Genomic DNA, 17022 nt, shown 5'->3' with positions numbered 1-17022 from the left:
ACTCACACTGAGTTCAGTCCACGGCAGGACTTAAAGAGCAGTACTCCAAATACATAGACAAACAACTTACCTATCAAAAACTTACAGCACTCTCACTGAGGATCCTTTCTAGGGATGTGAATCGTTTTCCATATCGTCTTAACGATAGAAATCGTGTGGCAGGGCAAGAAAATCGTCTTAGGCATGATTTTTTAGTTAAAAAATCGTTAAAAATCGTTTTTTCCGATTAGTGCGCACTAACTCGAGTTAGTGCGCACTAACTCGAGTTAGTGCGCACTAACGGGAGTTAGTGCGCACTAACTGGGAGTTAGTGCGCACTAACTGAAAATGATACAATTTGACACTTTTCAGGTCAGTTAAGGTCAGTTTAGGAATGAATATGTATTCCTATTGGCTGCCCTCTTATTTATTCATGTTACCAAGTTTCCTACTGACAGTATATGGGGGATGGGAAATGGAAACAGTTGGTAGCTTGACAAAACAAGTAATGTGATCAGTCAATGTGACTAGAACTTGTGCCCTAACCCTGATACCAGGGGTATTGTGATCTTCCTGCACACAGTGCCCTATCCCTATTAATACCAGGAGTGTTGTGATCTTCCTGCACACAGTGCCCTATCCCTAATACCAGGGGTGTTGTGATCTTCCTGCACACAGTGCCCTATTCCTGATACTGGGGGTGTTGTGATCTTCCTGCACACAGTGCCCTATTCCTGATACCGGGGGTGTTGTGATCTTCTTGCACACATCCCGATATCAGGGATAGGGCACTGCATGCAGGAAGATCACAACACTCCTGGTATTAATAGGGATAGGGCACTGCATGCAGGAAGATCACAACACTCCTGGTATTAATAGGGATAGGGCACTGCATGCAGGAAGATCACAACACCCCTGGTATCAGGGATAGGGCACTGTGTGCAGGAAGATCACAATACCCCGGAGGAGTGAGGGTCAGGCAGCTCCCCCCTGTCTGTGAAGCCAGCCTCTCACTAGTAATGCAGGGAGGGAGCTGTCTCAGACTTCACCATCCTCCCCCCCCCCCCTTACCCACACACCATTCACTAGCTGGGACATGGGGGAAGTCAGGAGTGAGGGTCAGGCAGCTCCCCCCTGTCTGTGAAGCCAGCCTCTCACTAGTAATGCAGGGAGGGAGCTGTCTCAGACTTCACCATCCACCCCCCCCCCTCACCCACACACCATTCACTAGCTGGGACATGGGGGAAGTCAGGAGTGAGGGACAGGCAGCTCCCCCCTGTCTGTGAAGCCAGCCTCTCACTAGTAATGCAGGGAGGGAGCTGTCTCAGACTTCACCATCCTCCCCCCCCCCTCACCCACACACCATTCACTAGCTGGGACATGGGGGAAGTCAGGAGTGAGGGTCAGGCAGCTCCCCCCTGTCTGTGAAGCCAGCCTCTCACTAGTAATGCAGGGAGGGAGCTGTCTCAGACTTCACCATCCTTCCCCCCCCCCCCCCCTCACCCACACACCATTCACTAGCTGGGACATGGGGGAAGTCAGGAGTGAGGGTCAGGCAGCTCCCCCCTGTCTACGAAGCCAGCCTCTCACTAGTAATGCAGGGAGGGAGCTGTCTCAGACTTCACCATCCTCCCCCCCCCCCTCACCCACACACCATTCACTAGCTGGGACATGGGGGAAGTCAGGAGTGAGGGTCAGGCAGCTCCCCCCTGTCTGTGAAGCCAGCCTCTCACTAGTAATGCAGGGAGGGAGCTGTCTCAGACTTCACCATCCTCCCCCCCCCCTCACCCACACACCATTCACTAGCTGGGACATGGGGGGAAGTCAGGAGTGAGGGTCAGGCAGCTCCCCCCTGTCTGTGAAGCCAGCCTCTCACTAGTAATGCAGGGAGGGAGCTGTCTCAGACTTCACCATCCTCCCCCCCCCCTCACCCACACACCATTCACTAGCTGGGACATGGGGGAAGTCAGGAGTGAGGGTCAGGCAGCTCCCCCCTGTCTGTGAAGCCAGCCTCTCACTAGTAATGCAGGGAGGGAGCTGTCTCAGACTTCACCATCCTCCCCCCCCCCTCACCCATACACCATTCACTAGCTGGGACATGGGGGAAGTCAGGAGTGAGGGTCAGGCAGCTCCCCCCTGTCTGTGAAGCCAGCCTCTCACTAGTAATGCAGGGAGGGAGCTGTCTCAGACTGGTATCAGGGTTAGGGCACTGTGTGCAGGAAGATCACAACACTCCTGGTATTAATAGGGATAGGGCACTGTAAGAGATGACTGTAGTAGATTGAATAAAGATCTGATGTTTCTGCTCTCCTCACACCAAACAAAAACAACACACAAGCAGAGAAGCCCTTCTTACAAAGCTGAGCTAGTGAGTTAAGTAGGAGGAAAAGTAAACATACTGGTGCCAGTGTGGCTACTTAAAAAATACACTTACCAACAATCAATTACATATATTTGAACTGTGTACAGTTCCAGCCAGGACCACCTTTCTAAAATGCACAGTGATTGGCAAATTCAACATGCACTAGCATTTCAGGTGCCTGCTAACAAAAATAATAAACAAACAAGTTCTAGTCACGTGAGTGCTGATCATTACATTACTTTTTTTGTCAAGCTTCCAACTGTTTCCATTTCACATCCCCCCAACCATATTGGTAACATCAATAGATGAGCACAGCCAGCCAATAGGAATACATACATACATATTCATTCCTAAGTGACCTTTACTGACCTGGGAAGTGTGAACACTTTGTTTCATTTTCTGTTGGTGTTCGTTAGTTTCCAGTTCCATTTCCCATCCCCCCAACCATCACCTCAGTGGTAACCTTGGTAACATCAATAGATAAGAGGGCAGCCAGCCAATAGGAACACATATTCATTCCTAACTGACCTTCAGTGACCTGGAAAGTGTTTATTTGTATCATTTTCAGTTAGTGCGCACTAAATCGAGTTAGTGCGCACTAACGGGGAGTTAGTGCGCACTAACTCGAGTTAGTGCGCACTAACACGATTTAACGATTTTTAACGATAAATCGTTAGAATTTCTATTGTATCGTGTTCTATAACGATTTAAGACGATATAAACATTATCGGACGATAATTTTAATCGTTGAAAAACGATTCACATCCCTTTTCTGTAAAATCTGGTTCCTTTAGGGCAGTGTCGCAGAACATACCTTAGACCCTATACATATCCCTTCTGGTTAACCCAGCTTTAATATATTAGTGTCCTCCATTGACTCGAGGGCAGAGCTCCAGTCTCCCATCCAGTGGACCTACTATTGGAAATTTGTAAACTATCATTAACATCGCCTATGGTACCTGAAGACTGGAGGGTTGCCAATGTAAAGCCAATTTCTAAAATGAGATCAAGGGGTGATCCAAGAAACTACAGAGCAGTGAACCTGATATCAGTGCTAGGAAAAATGGTTGAAACTATCATAAAGAAAAAAATTGCCGCACAATTAGATAGACATAGTTTAATGAGACAAAGCCAGTATGAATTTAGCTAAGGAAAGTTTTGCCTCACCAATCTGTAACTTTTTTTGAAGGCATGAATAAGCATGTGGATAAAGGTGAGGCTCTGTTTTGGGACCGCTGCTTTTTAATTTAATTTAATCTTCTAGATAAATGAAGCTTGACAGACGTGCCGCAAATGCGCAATAGAGAGCAACTCTACCGCGCATGCGCGGGCAGCACATCGGTCAGAGCTTGCCTGTAACAAAAATGGTGCGGTGCAGCGAGGAGCAGTAGCAGTAGCGGCGACGGTGAGGAGCAGTAGCGGCGGCGGCGGTGGCAGCACGCGCGAGGGAGGGAGGGAGGGACCTCCCCCGGAGATCTTCCGTCTGTGCCATCCGAAGGGGTTGTGAAAGAGCTGAGAGAGGGGGAGTGACTGAGGGGAGGGAGAAGGGAGTGACTGAGGGGAGGGGGGAGGAGGGAGTGACTGAGGGGAGGGAGGGGGGAGGAGAAAGTGACTGAGGGGAGGGGAGGGGGAGAGAGTGAGGGGAGGGAGGAGAGAGTGAGGGGGGAGGGGAGGGGGAAGAGAGTGGGGGTGGGAGGAGAGAGTGAGGGGGAGGGGAAGGGGAAGAGAGTGGGGGGTGGGAGGAGAGAGTGAGGGAGAGGGGAGGGGGAAGAGAGTGGGGGTGGGACGAGAGAGTGAGGGGAGGGGGAGGAGAGTGAGGGGAGAGGGGAGGGGGAGAGAGTGAGGGGAGGGGGAGGTGGGAGGGAGACTAGAGGGGGAGGGAGAATGAGGGGGGAGGGGGAGAATGAGGGGTAAGGAAATGGACTGAAAAAAAAAATGTTAATGTAGCCCGTTGTTACGGGCTTAACGGCTAGTATATTTATAAATGACCTGGAAATGGGAACAAGAAATGAGGTGATCAAATTTGCCGATGACTCAAAATTATTCAAAGTTGTTAAATCACAAGAGGATTGTGAGAAATTGCAAGAGGACCTTGCAAAACTGGGAGACTGGGCATGCAAACATTAGCCAGCCAAATGAATATTTGGGAGCTTATCTGGTTAAATTCTAACTGGCTAATAAGAAAGACAACTAGAATTTAATTAGCTAAGTTAGAGGCGTTCTGGGGGTGTAACTGAGAGGAGCTGAGTTGGATAATTTAGCTGGCTAAGTCTGATCGGGCCAAAGACATGTCCTAAAGTTAGCTGGCTGTAGTTAGCCAGCTAACATTAAAACAGCTGGCTATATTCAATAGTGCAGCTGCACTATTGAATATACCTCCAAAGTTTGCCAGATAAATTTATCCAGCTAACTATGCTATCCAGACTATGTCTGAATATGGACCTCTATATTTTTAAATTTTAAACTGCATTTCATATACAAATTCACTTCAGAAATTGTTACAGTGTCTGATAAATGTGTCATTTCAGACATGTGGTGGTAGACTGCATAAGAAAATAAAAAAATAACTAAATTTTATGTACAGAGCCTTATTTTTATTTATTTTTTTATTTAAGGGTTTTTTATATACCGGGGCACGTTAAAAACATCACCTCGGTTCACAATGTAACATAACATAGCAACAGGCTTTACAATAATTTATAGTAGGAGGAAACATTGAGGCAACTAATTCAACTTGAAAGGTGGTTACATGTTCACATATTTTAAGTATATTCACATTAACTATATTCACAATAACTATATTTACATTTTAATTATTCACATGGTGCCAGGGAATATATGCGGTTAGATCAGGTGGTAGGATGGTGGGGAGGGTGAGGGTGGAGGGTTGGAGGGTGAGAGGGGAGGAGGATGAGGGAGGGTTGGAGGAATGGGAATGGGGTTGGAGGAATGGGAATGGGGGTTGGAGGAATGGGAATGGGAATGGATGAGGATCATGGTTGTTAAACCCTTACTGGGTTTCTAGCAAGAGGATTATCCTATGTTACCATATAGTTGGGTTTTAGCTCACCCTTGAGGGAGACTGCAGTAGTGGAGTCCCAGACTATAAAACCCAGTGCCACCATTTTTCAGTGTGGATTTTAAGTTATCCCTTAAAGGGATAAGCAGGCTAGATGTCCTTGTGCCTGCTCCTGTTTATTTACTTTTGTTAAGGAACCCTTGGACTTCTAGGAAGGAGACCTGTGAATGGAACAGGAGAAAGGGTGCCTTTTACCAGCCTTAATTATGCTAAATTTTACCCCTTTTCATATGGAATAAAGACAGTTTTATCCACCCTTCCTTCCTAATTTTTTTGTTGTATTTTTAAGCTAACTTTATTTCTCACCATTTGCCCAAGTTCCACGGGATCTAGGGACTCAGTACTTAACACTTACATGGAGTTTGGAGTCTCTCACTGAAAGAGATCCAGTGGCCTTTTGGAAGTCCTGTAAGGATTGAATTTCCATTTTTTCCCAGGAAGAGCAGTAGATTTGGAGAAGACCAGTGGCATCTGTTTGGCGTTAACCACTATGATATTATCTGGATACTGAAGGAGAGGAGTGAGGGGGTGCTCTCCAGGTCCCAGTAAGGACAGTAAGGATACTGGATAAGAAATAAGTCATTTCAATATATCAGGACAAAGGTATAAAACATGGGACTTTTATCTTCCAATTTGGATTTAAGACATCTATCCTTCAAATTCTAGGAGGGATCTCTACTACTATCCCCCCACAGTTGGAAAGGAAAAGGAATTAAATAAAAGATTAACTTTAATGCAATCCTACCTCAACTTAATGTCTAAAGTCACAAATGTATTGAAAGCATTAAAAGTGTAAATGGATTGGAATCAGATAAGGATTTATGCAAGCATGTATTTACATCACATTTCCATCATTGATTGGTATGGCTAAGTTGGAAACCATAATCAGCTTCAAGCACGATTATTACTGCTGTACTGTATATAGGAGTTATCAGCTGTACTGTATATAGGAGTTATTACTGCTGTACTGTATATAGGAGTTATCAGCTTCAAGCACAATTATTACTGCTGTACTGTATATAGGAGTTATCAGCTGTACTGTATATAGGAGTTATCAGCTTCAAGCACGATTATTACTGCTGTACTGTATATAGGAGTTATCAGCTGTACTGTATATAGGAGTTATTACTGCTGTACTGTATATAGGAGTTATCAGCTTCAAGCACGATTATTACTGCTGTACTGTATATAGGAGACTTTAATGCTTAAGAATGGATTGTGCAATGCTCAGGGCCTTGGAGATATTCTCCCAGCCAACAGGGAATTCTGGACTCAGAGGGACCTAATAATGTTAGTAAGCGCTCTTTGAACCATCAGAAGCCCATACGTAAAGGTACCATGGGATTCCTTGGGAAGCTTAATTAGTCCAGGGGTTACATTTATAAATGAAAAGAAATCCATACTACATGGGTTGAAGGTAATCTCTGAAATGACTGGCTGGGCTGAATGAAGATGTTTCCCCTTACTGTTCATCATAGAAAAAAAAAATCTGCCGTTACCTCAGTAATAGTGACATAAACTCCCTCCAGAGCCAGGATGGGGGGGAGGGGCGGCTGCCCCGGGTGTCAAGCCCAAGGGACCATCAGCAGCAGCAAGACTGCTCTTACCTAAGCACACAAGGCTCTGCTCCGATGCCCCCAAATCTCAGGTGGCTGAGACCATCCCTCTGCTTTCTGCCCCAGCCCCTCCCCTCCCCTCCCAAGAAGCATGCAAGGAACTGTGTGGGAGTAGAGGTGAGGCTGCAGGAGACAGAACACAGTGCAAAACTGCAATTACTCCAAATGAACAATTCATTGTAAAACACATAATTCTTGTAAGGTACCTCGGCCAATGTAACTCGGTCGGTTATATACTATGTTAAAGTTCCTTTCATTTTTCCTCTTGCTCCCAGTTGCACTTATCCCTGTTTTATTGTAACTGTAACTATCTTATGTTTAACACCTATTATTTATTTAGTTCATTGTTCCTTTTATCACTCCACTGTTCATTGTAAACCGGCATGATGTGAAATCCTCACGAATGCCGGTATAGAAAAAACTAAAATAAATAAAAATATAAACTAAAAATAAATAAGGATCTTTCCCAACCCAGCCCCTTCTTCTCGCTTGTTTCCCCCCTTCTTCTTCTGCAGGGAAGTGTTAGTGTATGTGGGGTGGGTGGACTGGAGAGGAAAGCAGAACAAAGAAGAATTCAGTTTTCATCTGCATGTTTCTATTTCAAATGAGTGATCCCTTATTCAGTATTTGGTGAGGGTCTATCAGTGATTGAAATGTGTGATGGAGGTAAAGTATTCTTCTGGTACGCAGGGTCTGTAGTAGTCCAGCTTGTTCTGTTTTCCCCCAAGAAGGTGTATGGGTGTTTTAGGCCCAGGAAGAACAATTTGCAGTGTTGCCTTTTCACGCAGGGTGCTCGCTGTTTGAGTTCTGGGAATTAGTGCCGTGTTGCTATACAGTTTCTGAGTGACATTTTTGCTGGGCTTCGCGTTACTTCCCAAAGGGGGTCGATTTTAAAAAGTCCGCGCATGTCCATGTGCACGCGCATGTGCGGGTGGGTCGGCACTCGAGCGTGCGGGGGTGGGGGTGGGGCGAGGAATTTTCTAAACCAACGCAAGATGACACAAGTAGGCATTCCCCAGTCGCCTCCCAGTCCGCTCCAATTAAGGAGCGGACTGGGAGGGAATTTCCCTAAGCCTATCCTTCCTCCCTCTTCCCCTCTCCTCCCTGACCCCTAAACTAAACCTATCTAGCCCCAATTTTTTTTTTTTTTTAATACTTACTGCTCCAGCGGTAAAGTCTGTGCGCTGGCCCAGCTGCCGGCACGCACATCCCCGGGACAGCTGCTAGTGGTGCCGTCACGGCCCGGCACTTCTGCGCACGCAGGGCTCGGCCACACGCGTAATCCCCAAAATTCACTCGCGCAGGGCTTTTGAAATTCAGGCTACAGTGCCTTAGTAATGGAGCGACTTTGTGTCACTGTAACTGAAGTGACAACGTGATTTGAATGTTTTCCTACGATGAGTAGTAAAAGGAGAAAATTCCAGTTCAGCCCAGCCAGCGTTTTCAGAGATTACAATGTAGTATGAATATCTTTCAATATCTTGCTCCTAGTTGTACGACTCCTTGTTTACTGTAACTGCATCTATAATATGTATAGTACATATTATTTCGTTCTCTGTTCCGGTTATCACCCCATTGTTTATTGTAAACCAGCTTGATGTGATATTATCACGAATGCCGGTATAGAAAAAAAAATTAAATAAATAAATAAAATAAATTTAGGAATTTCTTGGGCTCTTTTTGTTTTGTTTTTTTTAATGTATATTTTCAAAAATCACAGAACACATATTCATCAGATGATGACTTGATTTCTGAAACACAGATTTGGCAAAACAAAGTTTCATATTTGAAAGTATGATGTCCAGTTATGTGATTTTGCAGAATTGTTCTGGGAAGGGTTGTGGTTGGGGACTTAATGATGGTTGCGTTCAATTGTTTTAAAAAATTTAGGGGGAGCCTGTTAGTCTGAAAATCATCCGAGGAGGAGGGTGCACAAGGCTGTGGGGAAGTGGTTTCCAAATCTGTGCTGGGGGAACCGCCGGCCAGTCAGGCCTTCAGGACACTGCAATGAATAAGCTTGTGTAGGAGAAAGCTAGGGGGTCTCCTCAATGGCTCACTGGCCTTTTGCTGATTGTAAGTTTCTTCAGCTTTTGCTGCCACCACTGCGGAAGGATCTACAGCATGGCAGGCCGAGGAGCAGAGGAAGGAAGAGAGACAGAAAAAGAGGGAACGGAGGGGGGAGGGCTGCCACTTGGCAGGGGTAAAGAGGGGGGGGCCAAAGAAGGGACTGATGCTGTGCAGTAGATTTGGGGCAGGGTGGGGAGGGCTGCTGCTGCTGGGCAGGGGGTGGGTGAGGGTGAAAGGGAGATGCATGAGAAGTATTGGTGTTGGGGGGAGGGAGAGAAATAGGAAGATTCAGGGCACAGAGAGGGGAAGAGGGGTGTTACTGAGGAAGAGAAAGAGGGGGGATGTTGAGCAGGAGGGGAAAGAGAGAGAGAGAGAGAAAGGTGCTTTGCTGAAGCTGACACCACTATAAGGAGAGTTGCTGCTAAAGGAGAGAGCTACTGTATCAGATCAGACACTGGCAAGTGAAGGGGGGGGGGGGGTATAATTCTGTATATCTGCCCCAGGTGCAGAAAAAGCTGGTCCCAGCTCCGACTTCCTCCACCACCAGGCACTTTTTGAAGTATCACAAAACACTGCATAAGTGTCACTCGCAACCTACAGACTGAACCTGCCATACCAACACACTAACTACCAGAACTCAAAGAGCAGCAACCCTGTATACAGAGGGAACACTATAAATATCCCACCAGGCCCTAAAACACCCACACACGTGTTCTGATGAGAAAACAGATCAGGCCGGACTGCCACAGATCTCTACACAGAGTCTACCCGTAAGCAGAATATCCCACTTCAGTCACCCACGCAGAACACAAAATAAGTGACCACAAATTAGAAACAGAAATATCCAAACCAAAACTGAACTCTTTTTTTTTTCTACTGCTGTCCACTTCCACTTCACCCCTCCCCTCCTGTTCCCTGCAGACTAGAGGAGGGCCTGGATTACGGTACAGAGTGCCTATTCTTTTTTCAGCACTGTCTAGTCCAGGTTTGCCTTTTCCACTCTTGTACCTGAATGACAGAAAGGGTGGGTCTTGATTGCTTTGCTTTTTTGCTCTGAGTGTCTGCTGCAGGCTCACTCCTCTCCTCCCGTTCATTGCAAGCTGTCTTGGAGCGGGGGGGAGGGGGGGGGGGGGGGGGGAGGAGCTGCAACACACAGCACACGATCTGGGTCCCTGTGGCCATCCCAGCTGTGACCGTTCCGTGAGTCCGTACTTCGGAACTTTGAGCTCTGCTCGCCCCGAGACGCGCGTAAATTACCTGGGGGGGCAAGAGAGAGTGGGGGTTCGGCAAGTGGGCAAAGTTTCTTTCTCACATCTCTCTTCCTTTCCCAGGCCTGACCCCATTGACTATCTTCTCATAAACAACCCAGCACTCTCCTCCTTTTTCCATGCCTCTCCCTCACCCACCACAGTACACACATAGCACACTCTCTCCTTCTTCAGGCATCCTCCTCCCCAGCCGGCTCCCCCTCTCCTCTGACTCTCTCACCTGTTCTTTAGTCGTCTCTTTTATTGGTCACTGAGGCCTGAGGCAGACTGCCTCCCCCTTCCTGCCCTGTGGCCTGCGACAGACTGCCACTTCTGCCCACATAGCAGAGGTAGGCATCCTTTTTCCTCAGGCTGCGGGCCTAAGGTGGACCGTTGCCTCCTTCCCTGCCCTGCAGCCTGAGCAGACCACCATTTCCAGCTGCAGGCTAGAGGGAGACTTCCTCCTTCTTTGGGATTTCAGGACATGAGGTGGACTGTCTACTCCCTCCTGTCCTACACTTAACATAGCGTCAACTTTCAGCGTGCAGTTCCAATCTCGCACTATGAACCCCGGGACTCCCATAGATATGGAAGCTCATATTGTGAGAATGTTCTAACACAGAGAGAGAAATAACCCTATGTCAATCACCGCTGGTCGCTGCTGCCAGTCAGAAGAGAGGAAGCGGAGGAAGCCTGCCATCGTGTTGCCTGCTGTTCCTGCTGGGGAAGATGAGTGGAGGGTGAAGATAGGCTCCGCTACTACTACTGCTGCTCCCGCCACTGCAGTGACAGCGTATTGAGTGGCTCGTCTACGTGACGTCATCACCCCAGGTAAGATCACAGCTAGCCCAGTTGGCTCACACTAGCCTTATTTATTTAAAATATTTATATACCATTTTACCAATACAGGATTGACCAAAGTGGTTTACAATAATAATAAACATAAAAATCAAAGGTTCAAATAAAATAATAAAAACAAAGTTAGAATAAAAATACAATCTGCATCATGATCAATGTAAAAATAAAATTTTTTTAAAACTATATCAAAGGAAGAGTTCTAAAGTAATTAACTATTATTTTAAACAAAAAAATTAGAACAGAAAGAAGAGATATACAATCATGACTCAAGATGGTTAAAAATCCTCCTGATATTAAAATATTAAATTTAAGTACCCACATATGTGATTGGGTTAACGGCTACTGAGGGGGGTCAATCTTCCCGAATGCTTCCGTAAAGAAGTAAGTTTTTAACGCTTTCTTAAAATCATTTCTGCTGGATATTTGTCTTAAAGGATCAGGCAAAGAGTTCCACAAAATGGGGCTGGCCAGTGAGAAGGCTCTTTGTCTAGTAATGTTTAGAGCAGCCATTTTTACTGATGATATTTCTAATAAATTTTTTGCAGCAGATCTGAGTTCTCTGGTAGGCTTGTATACTCGTAATGTAGAGCATAACCAAATAGAATCTGAATTATTTAGTAAAGAGTGTATTATCATGGCAATTTTGTACCAAATTCTGAATTTTACTGGTAGCCAATGCAGTTTTTGTAAAATGGGGGAGATGTGATGCTTCATAGGAGTAGCCATAAGAAGCCTTGCAGCCGAATTCTGGATCAGCTGAAGAGGTCTGATAACAGTTTCAGTATAGCCCATTACAGTAATCTAAACCTGAAAAAATCAGTGCTTGCAATACTGATTGGTAGTCACGAAAAAACAGAAGAGGGCGAAGTCGTTTTAGTACATGTAGTTTAAAAACCGAGTTTTTAACTGTTTTACATATGTGTTGAGTTAATGATAAGTTAGTATCAATCCAAACACCTAAGTTTCGTGCCAGTTTAGTAATTGGAATACATCTTTGCCTAAAGTTATATTTGCAGGAGGAGCGTTGCTGGGATTTTCTATATAGCTAAGAAATAATATTTCTGTTTTTTTTGTGTTCAATTTTAAGCGATTGTGGGCCATCCATTGTTCTATAGTTTTGATATAGAGTTGAATCAAAGAAAAAGTCTCGGACCGAGATGATTTATAGGGAACAAATAGCTGAATATCATCTGTGTAAAGTTTATATTGCATATAATTGCCGATAATTGCTTATGGACTTTTTTTCTCTAGGGACTTGTTCAAACTCCTTTTAAAGCCTGCTATGCTAGATGCCATCCATCCTCTGGCAATAAATTCCACAGCTTGATTGTGTGTTGAGTGAAAAATAGCTTCCACGATTTATTTTACATCTGCTGTCTGTTAGTTTCATGGAGCATCCCCTAGTTTTAGTACTGTTCGAAAAGGCAGACAACCGTTACTTATTTAACTGTTCCACCCCACTTATGATTTTGTTAACCTACATCATTTCCTCTCTCAAGTCTCTTCTGCAGCTTTTCTTCACATTCTATTCTCTTTATGAATTTTGTTGCCCTTCTCTGCATCTTTTTTGAGTTGGGTTGACCAGAACTGTGCACCATAGGCAAGGTGCTGTCGCACCGTAGATCTGTACCAAATGCATTATGACATTCTCGGTTTTATTCTCCATTCTTTTCCAAATAAGTCCTAATATTCTGATTGTCTTTTTGACCACCGCTGCGCACTGGGCTGAGGATTTCGAGGTATTGTCCATAGTGACTCCAAAATCCTTTACCTGAGTGGCGACTGCCTAATATGGAAGGAAGCGTTGCTTCCAACACTGTGGGATTTTTTTGATGGCTTTGGTAGCAGAAGGCCAACATGGGATATAATAAGGATTCGCTGTTCTGGACTTGGAGGGTGATCCTATCTGGCTAGAATTACTGAGGAAAACAAAAGATAAGCTCTCAATTATATGCAACAAACTGTAGCACGAAGGCACAAATTGGACTATGAGGAGTGGAAACTGATACCCCCAATTATAGCTTCTGCGGACAATGCCCTCTGTTTATAACAAGCTTTGTTTTCTTCATCCATTTGTCCTTCCTCTCATCTGGATTGGACCTCAGTGCAGTTTGCTAAGCTGACTAAAATTAGGTTGTGTCTCACTCTGAATCCCTCAGAGAGGCACATGGCACCTGCTCTGCAGCCAGACACTATTTTGAGCACTTCTAAAACCGGTCATGGCATGTAGCCCTTTATCAGTGAAAACAGTTGCAACAGTCCAAGCCATACAACTTCAAAACCCAGAAAAAATTATTACACAGCAACTTAAGTATTTTCTGATGAAAAATTTATGAAACAAAAGAAAAGCAATGCAGACTTGAAGGTTATTGTAATCATCGTAGATCAGGCCTGATTATTCTACAACGAGCACAGAAGTCTTTAATTGTGTGACGGAGAGGACAAAGCTGTAAATCATGTAAGGTGTATGATATTGCGCTGGTTGAGAAAATCGAGTAGCTTAACTATGCCTTGCTGTGCTTTTCCCCCATCATATTATGTTTCTGTTTTTAAATGTGCTTTACACTGTCCTTTAAAAGCCTTAGCATGCTTCGTAAAATACATTCTCATTTGCACCCTTCAATATTCTGCATGGATATTTGTGAATTGTGAAGTGTCCAGAGAAAAATGAACATTATGAGCATTGAAACTCCTTTGTTTAGTCATTAGTACACTCCGGTATCTCTCGTCCCATCAAATACTAATAACCCACTTTCCCATTCACCCACAGAGAATCCAGATCAGGAAACATTTGCCTTGATGCCATGATCTGATCTCTTTAATTGCTTGGCAACATAACGAAAACCTGTGCTTTGTGGTGTTCGAAAATCTGCACTTAAGCCAGCTTTCCTTAAGAAATAAAGTTACAGGGAGGTCTATGATTTATAGGTACAATGCCTCGCCAAAAGTATGCCTTTAACAACTTCAAAAAAATCTTTCTGCAGCATTACCACTAACTTAGTCCCCTTTTCACTCCTCGTACATTACTGAAATTCAGAAAATGTCCTCATACTCACCAGACAATGCAAAGTAAAGGAGAGAGCGTAAAGAAAGAGAAGGCACTGAGAGACGCACAGAGGAAAAGGGCAGGAGTCCAAGTCACAATCCTATACTGGCCAGACAGGGAGAGATTAGATGGGGAGGGAAGGGGAGGGACGGAGGAGAGACAGGGACAGATGAGAGAAACAAAACACAGAAGGATGTGACAGATCACCATCATCATGCCTGGGAAAGGGGACTTAGTGGATGAGGGGGAAAAAGGAAATGGGAGCAAATGAGAGAGGCTGAGAAAGGAAAGAGATGACAAAAGTCAAACTACCAAGGAGAAGGGAAAGAATTTTCTTTGCCGGGGGAAAGGGAGTGGAAGTGTGACAAGTACAAAGAGACAGCAAAAGTTATTGTAAGTCTGTAAACAGAACGAGTTTCTCCCATCTTGGTTGAAGGAACTGAGAGAGAATCTTCTAAGAGAACCTGGTCTGAGGTGCCAAACCCGTTAGCTCAGTGAGTGTGTAAGATCTGGGTTTCAATACCTGGGCTCAATTTCTGCTCCCTGGATCAGCCGGTGCCAGGGATGCCGGAGAGACAGCGTTCACAGCCCCTGAAGGGAAAGAGTGACAGCCACTGCTCAATAGTGACACCTACTGGCCAGACTCAGGCTTCTGGACAGGGCTACAATCTGTTAGTCCTAACCAAGGACAATCGCTGCAAGGTCTAGGTCCATAGGCAGAACAGAGGTGGCTCCACATATTTGTATACTCCAAATATCATTATTTAGACTGTGAAGAACATGTTTGTAACTACTCTGACTATCCCTTTTTCAACAATTGCTATGTGACCACACCCAAATATCTCAAGATTAGATTGACTTTCCAAAGCCTCAAAACCAAAGCAGTGAATCAAGCCCTGTAAGAAGTAAAATAAAAAAAAAGACTTGTCCTAACAGAATAATAGTGGACCTTCTCACGAATGATCATGTTCTACAGATATGAGGCAATAATATTAATGGCCAGCAAAAGATACTTTTCATTATTCAGTTCATTAGTAATATGTGTAGATGCTCCACATAGACATTTCAGTTTTTTAAAATCAGATTCTTAAGGCATGCTGCCAGATATTTCACTACAGGTTCAGAGTGGAGGAGTAATTTAGTGGTTAGAGCAGGGGTCAGAAACAGGGAAACCAACGTTCAAATCCCACCCCACTCCTTGTGACCTTGGGCAATCACTTCACCCTCTATTGGCTCAAGTACAAACTTAGATTGTGAGCCTTCTATGGACAGGGAAAATACCTACTGTACATGGAGAAGGACCGTTGCTGGTTGAGAAGACCATGGATGGAGATGGGGTAGATGAAACTCCATTTACAGAAGAGAATGTATGGGAAGAGCTAGGAAAACTGAAAATGGATAAGGCCATGGGGCCGGATGAAGTTCATCCCATGATACTGAGAGCGCTCAGAGATGTGCTGGCAGGTCCACTGCATGACTTGTTCAATAGATCCCTGGAAACGGGAGTGGTGCCAAGCGATTGAGAAGAGCTGTGGTGGTTCTGCTTCACAAGAGCGGTAGCAGAGAGGAGGCTGGAAACTACAGGCTAGTTAGCCTCACGTTGGTGGTGGGAAAATTAATGGAGACTCTGCTGAAGGAAAGGATAGTGTACTATCTGCAGTCAGGAGGACTTCTGGACCTGAGGCAGCATGGATTCACCAGAAGAAAATCCTGTCAGACAAATCTGATTGATTTTTTTGATTGGATGACTAAAGAATTGGATCAAGAAAGAGCGCTCAATGTGATCTACTTGGATTTCAGCAAAGCTTTTGATACGGTCCCGCATAGGAGACTTGTGAATAAAATGAGAAGCTTAGGAGCGAGTGGCAAGGTGGTGGCGTGGATTACAAACTGGTTGATGAATAGAAGACAGCGTGTAATGGTAAATGGAACCTACTGTGAAGAGAGAACTGTGTTAAGCGGAGTGCCGCAACAATTGGTGTTAGGACCGATTCTGTTCAATATCTTTGTGAGCGACATTGCGGAAGGGGTGGAAGGTAAAGTTTGTCTATTTGCGGATGATACTAAGATCTGCTACAAAGCGTTCATGCTGGAAGGAGTAGAAAGAACGAGATGTGATTTAAGGAAGCTTGAACAGTTGTCAAAAATATGGCAGCTGGGATTCAATGCCAAGAAGTGCAGAGCCATGCTTCTGGGGTGTGGTAATCCAAAAGACCTGTATGTGATGGGGTGTGAAGGACTGTTGTGCACAGAGCAAGAGAGGGACCTTGGGGTGATAGTGTCTCGCGATCTGAAGTCAGTGAAGCAATGTGACAAGGTGATAGCTAAAGCCAGAAGAATGCTGGGCTGTAGTGAGAGAGGAATGACTAGTAAGAAAAAGGAGGTGATAATCCCCTTGTACAGGTCCTTGGTGAGGCCTCACCTGGAATACTGTGCTCAGTTCTGGAGACCGTATCTCAAAAGGGTCAGAGACAGGATGGAGGCAGTCCAGAGAAGGGCGACCAAAATGGTGGGGGGTCTCCTTCAAATGACTTATAAGGAGAGGTTGAAGGATCTAAATATGTATATCCTGGAAGAGAGGAGATGCAGGGGAGATATGATATAGACCTTCAGATACTTGAAAGTTTTAATGATGCACTATCAACAAACATTTTTCCGTTGGAAAGAAATCAGTATACCTAAGGGTCACGTAATGAAGCTCCAGGGAGGATGACTCAGAACCAACGTCAGGAAATATTTCTTCACGGAGAGGGTGGTGGATGCCTGGA

General features: G+C 45.0%; 1 protein-coding gene across 2 annotated transcripts in view; it reads right to left on the bottom strand.

Moving 5' to 3' along the window:
• TXLNB (taxilin beta) overlaps positions 1-14406 on the bottom strand; it is a 104990-nt gene extending 90584 nt beyond the window's left edge. The window contains exon 1 of one of the 2 annotated variants that reach the window (XM_029596459.1): positions 14265-14406. Coding sequence is in view for 1 of the 2 variants with exons in the window: in XM_029596458.1 (XP_029452318.1) it covers positions 8197-8245 (49 nt within the window). In the remaining variant the exon portion in view is untranslated. Of the gene's footprint in view, positions 1-8196; positions 8261-14264 lie in introns of those variants that run through there. The other variant, XM_029596458.1, reaches the window with a different exon arrangement.
• Positions 14407-17022: the final 2616 nt, after the last annotated feature.

The sequence above is a fragment of the Rhinatrema bivittatum genome, chromosome 3 (genome assembly GCF_901001135.1).
Source record: "Rhinatrema bivittatum chromosome 3, aRhiBiv1.1, whole genome shotgun sequence".
Classification (NCBI taxonomy): Eukaryota; Metazoa; Chordata; class Amphibia; order Gymnophiona; family Rhinatrematidae; genus Rhinatrema; species Rhinatrema bivittatum.
The sequence above is the reverse complement of the archived record's forward strand: the minus strand, read 5'-3'. Positions and strand labels throughout refer to the sequence as shown.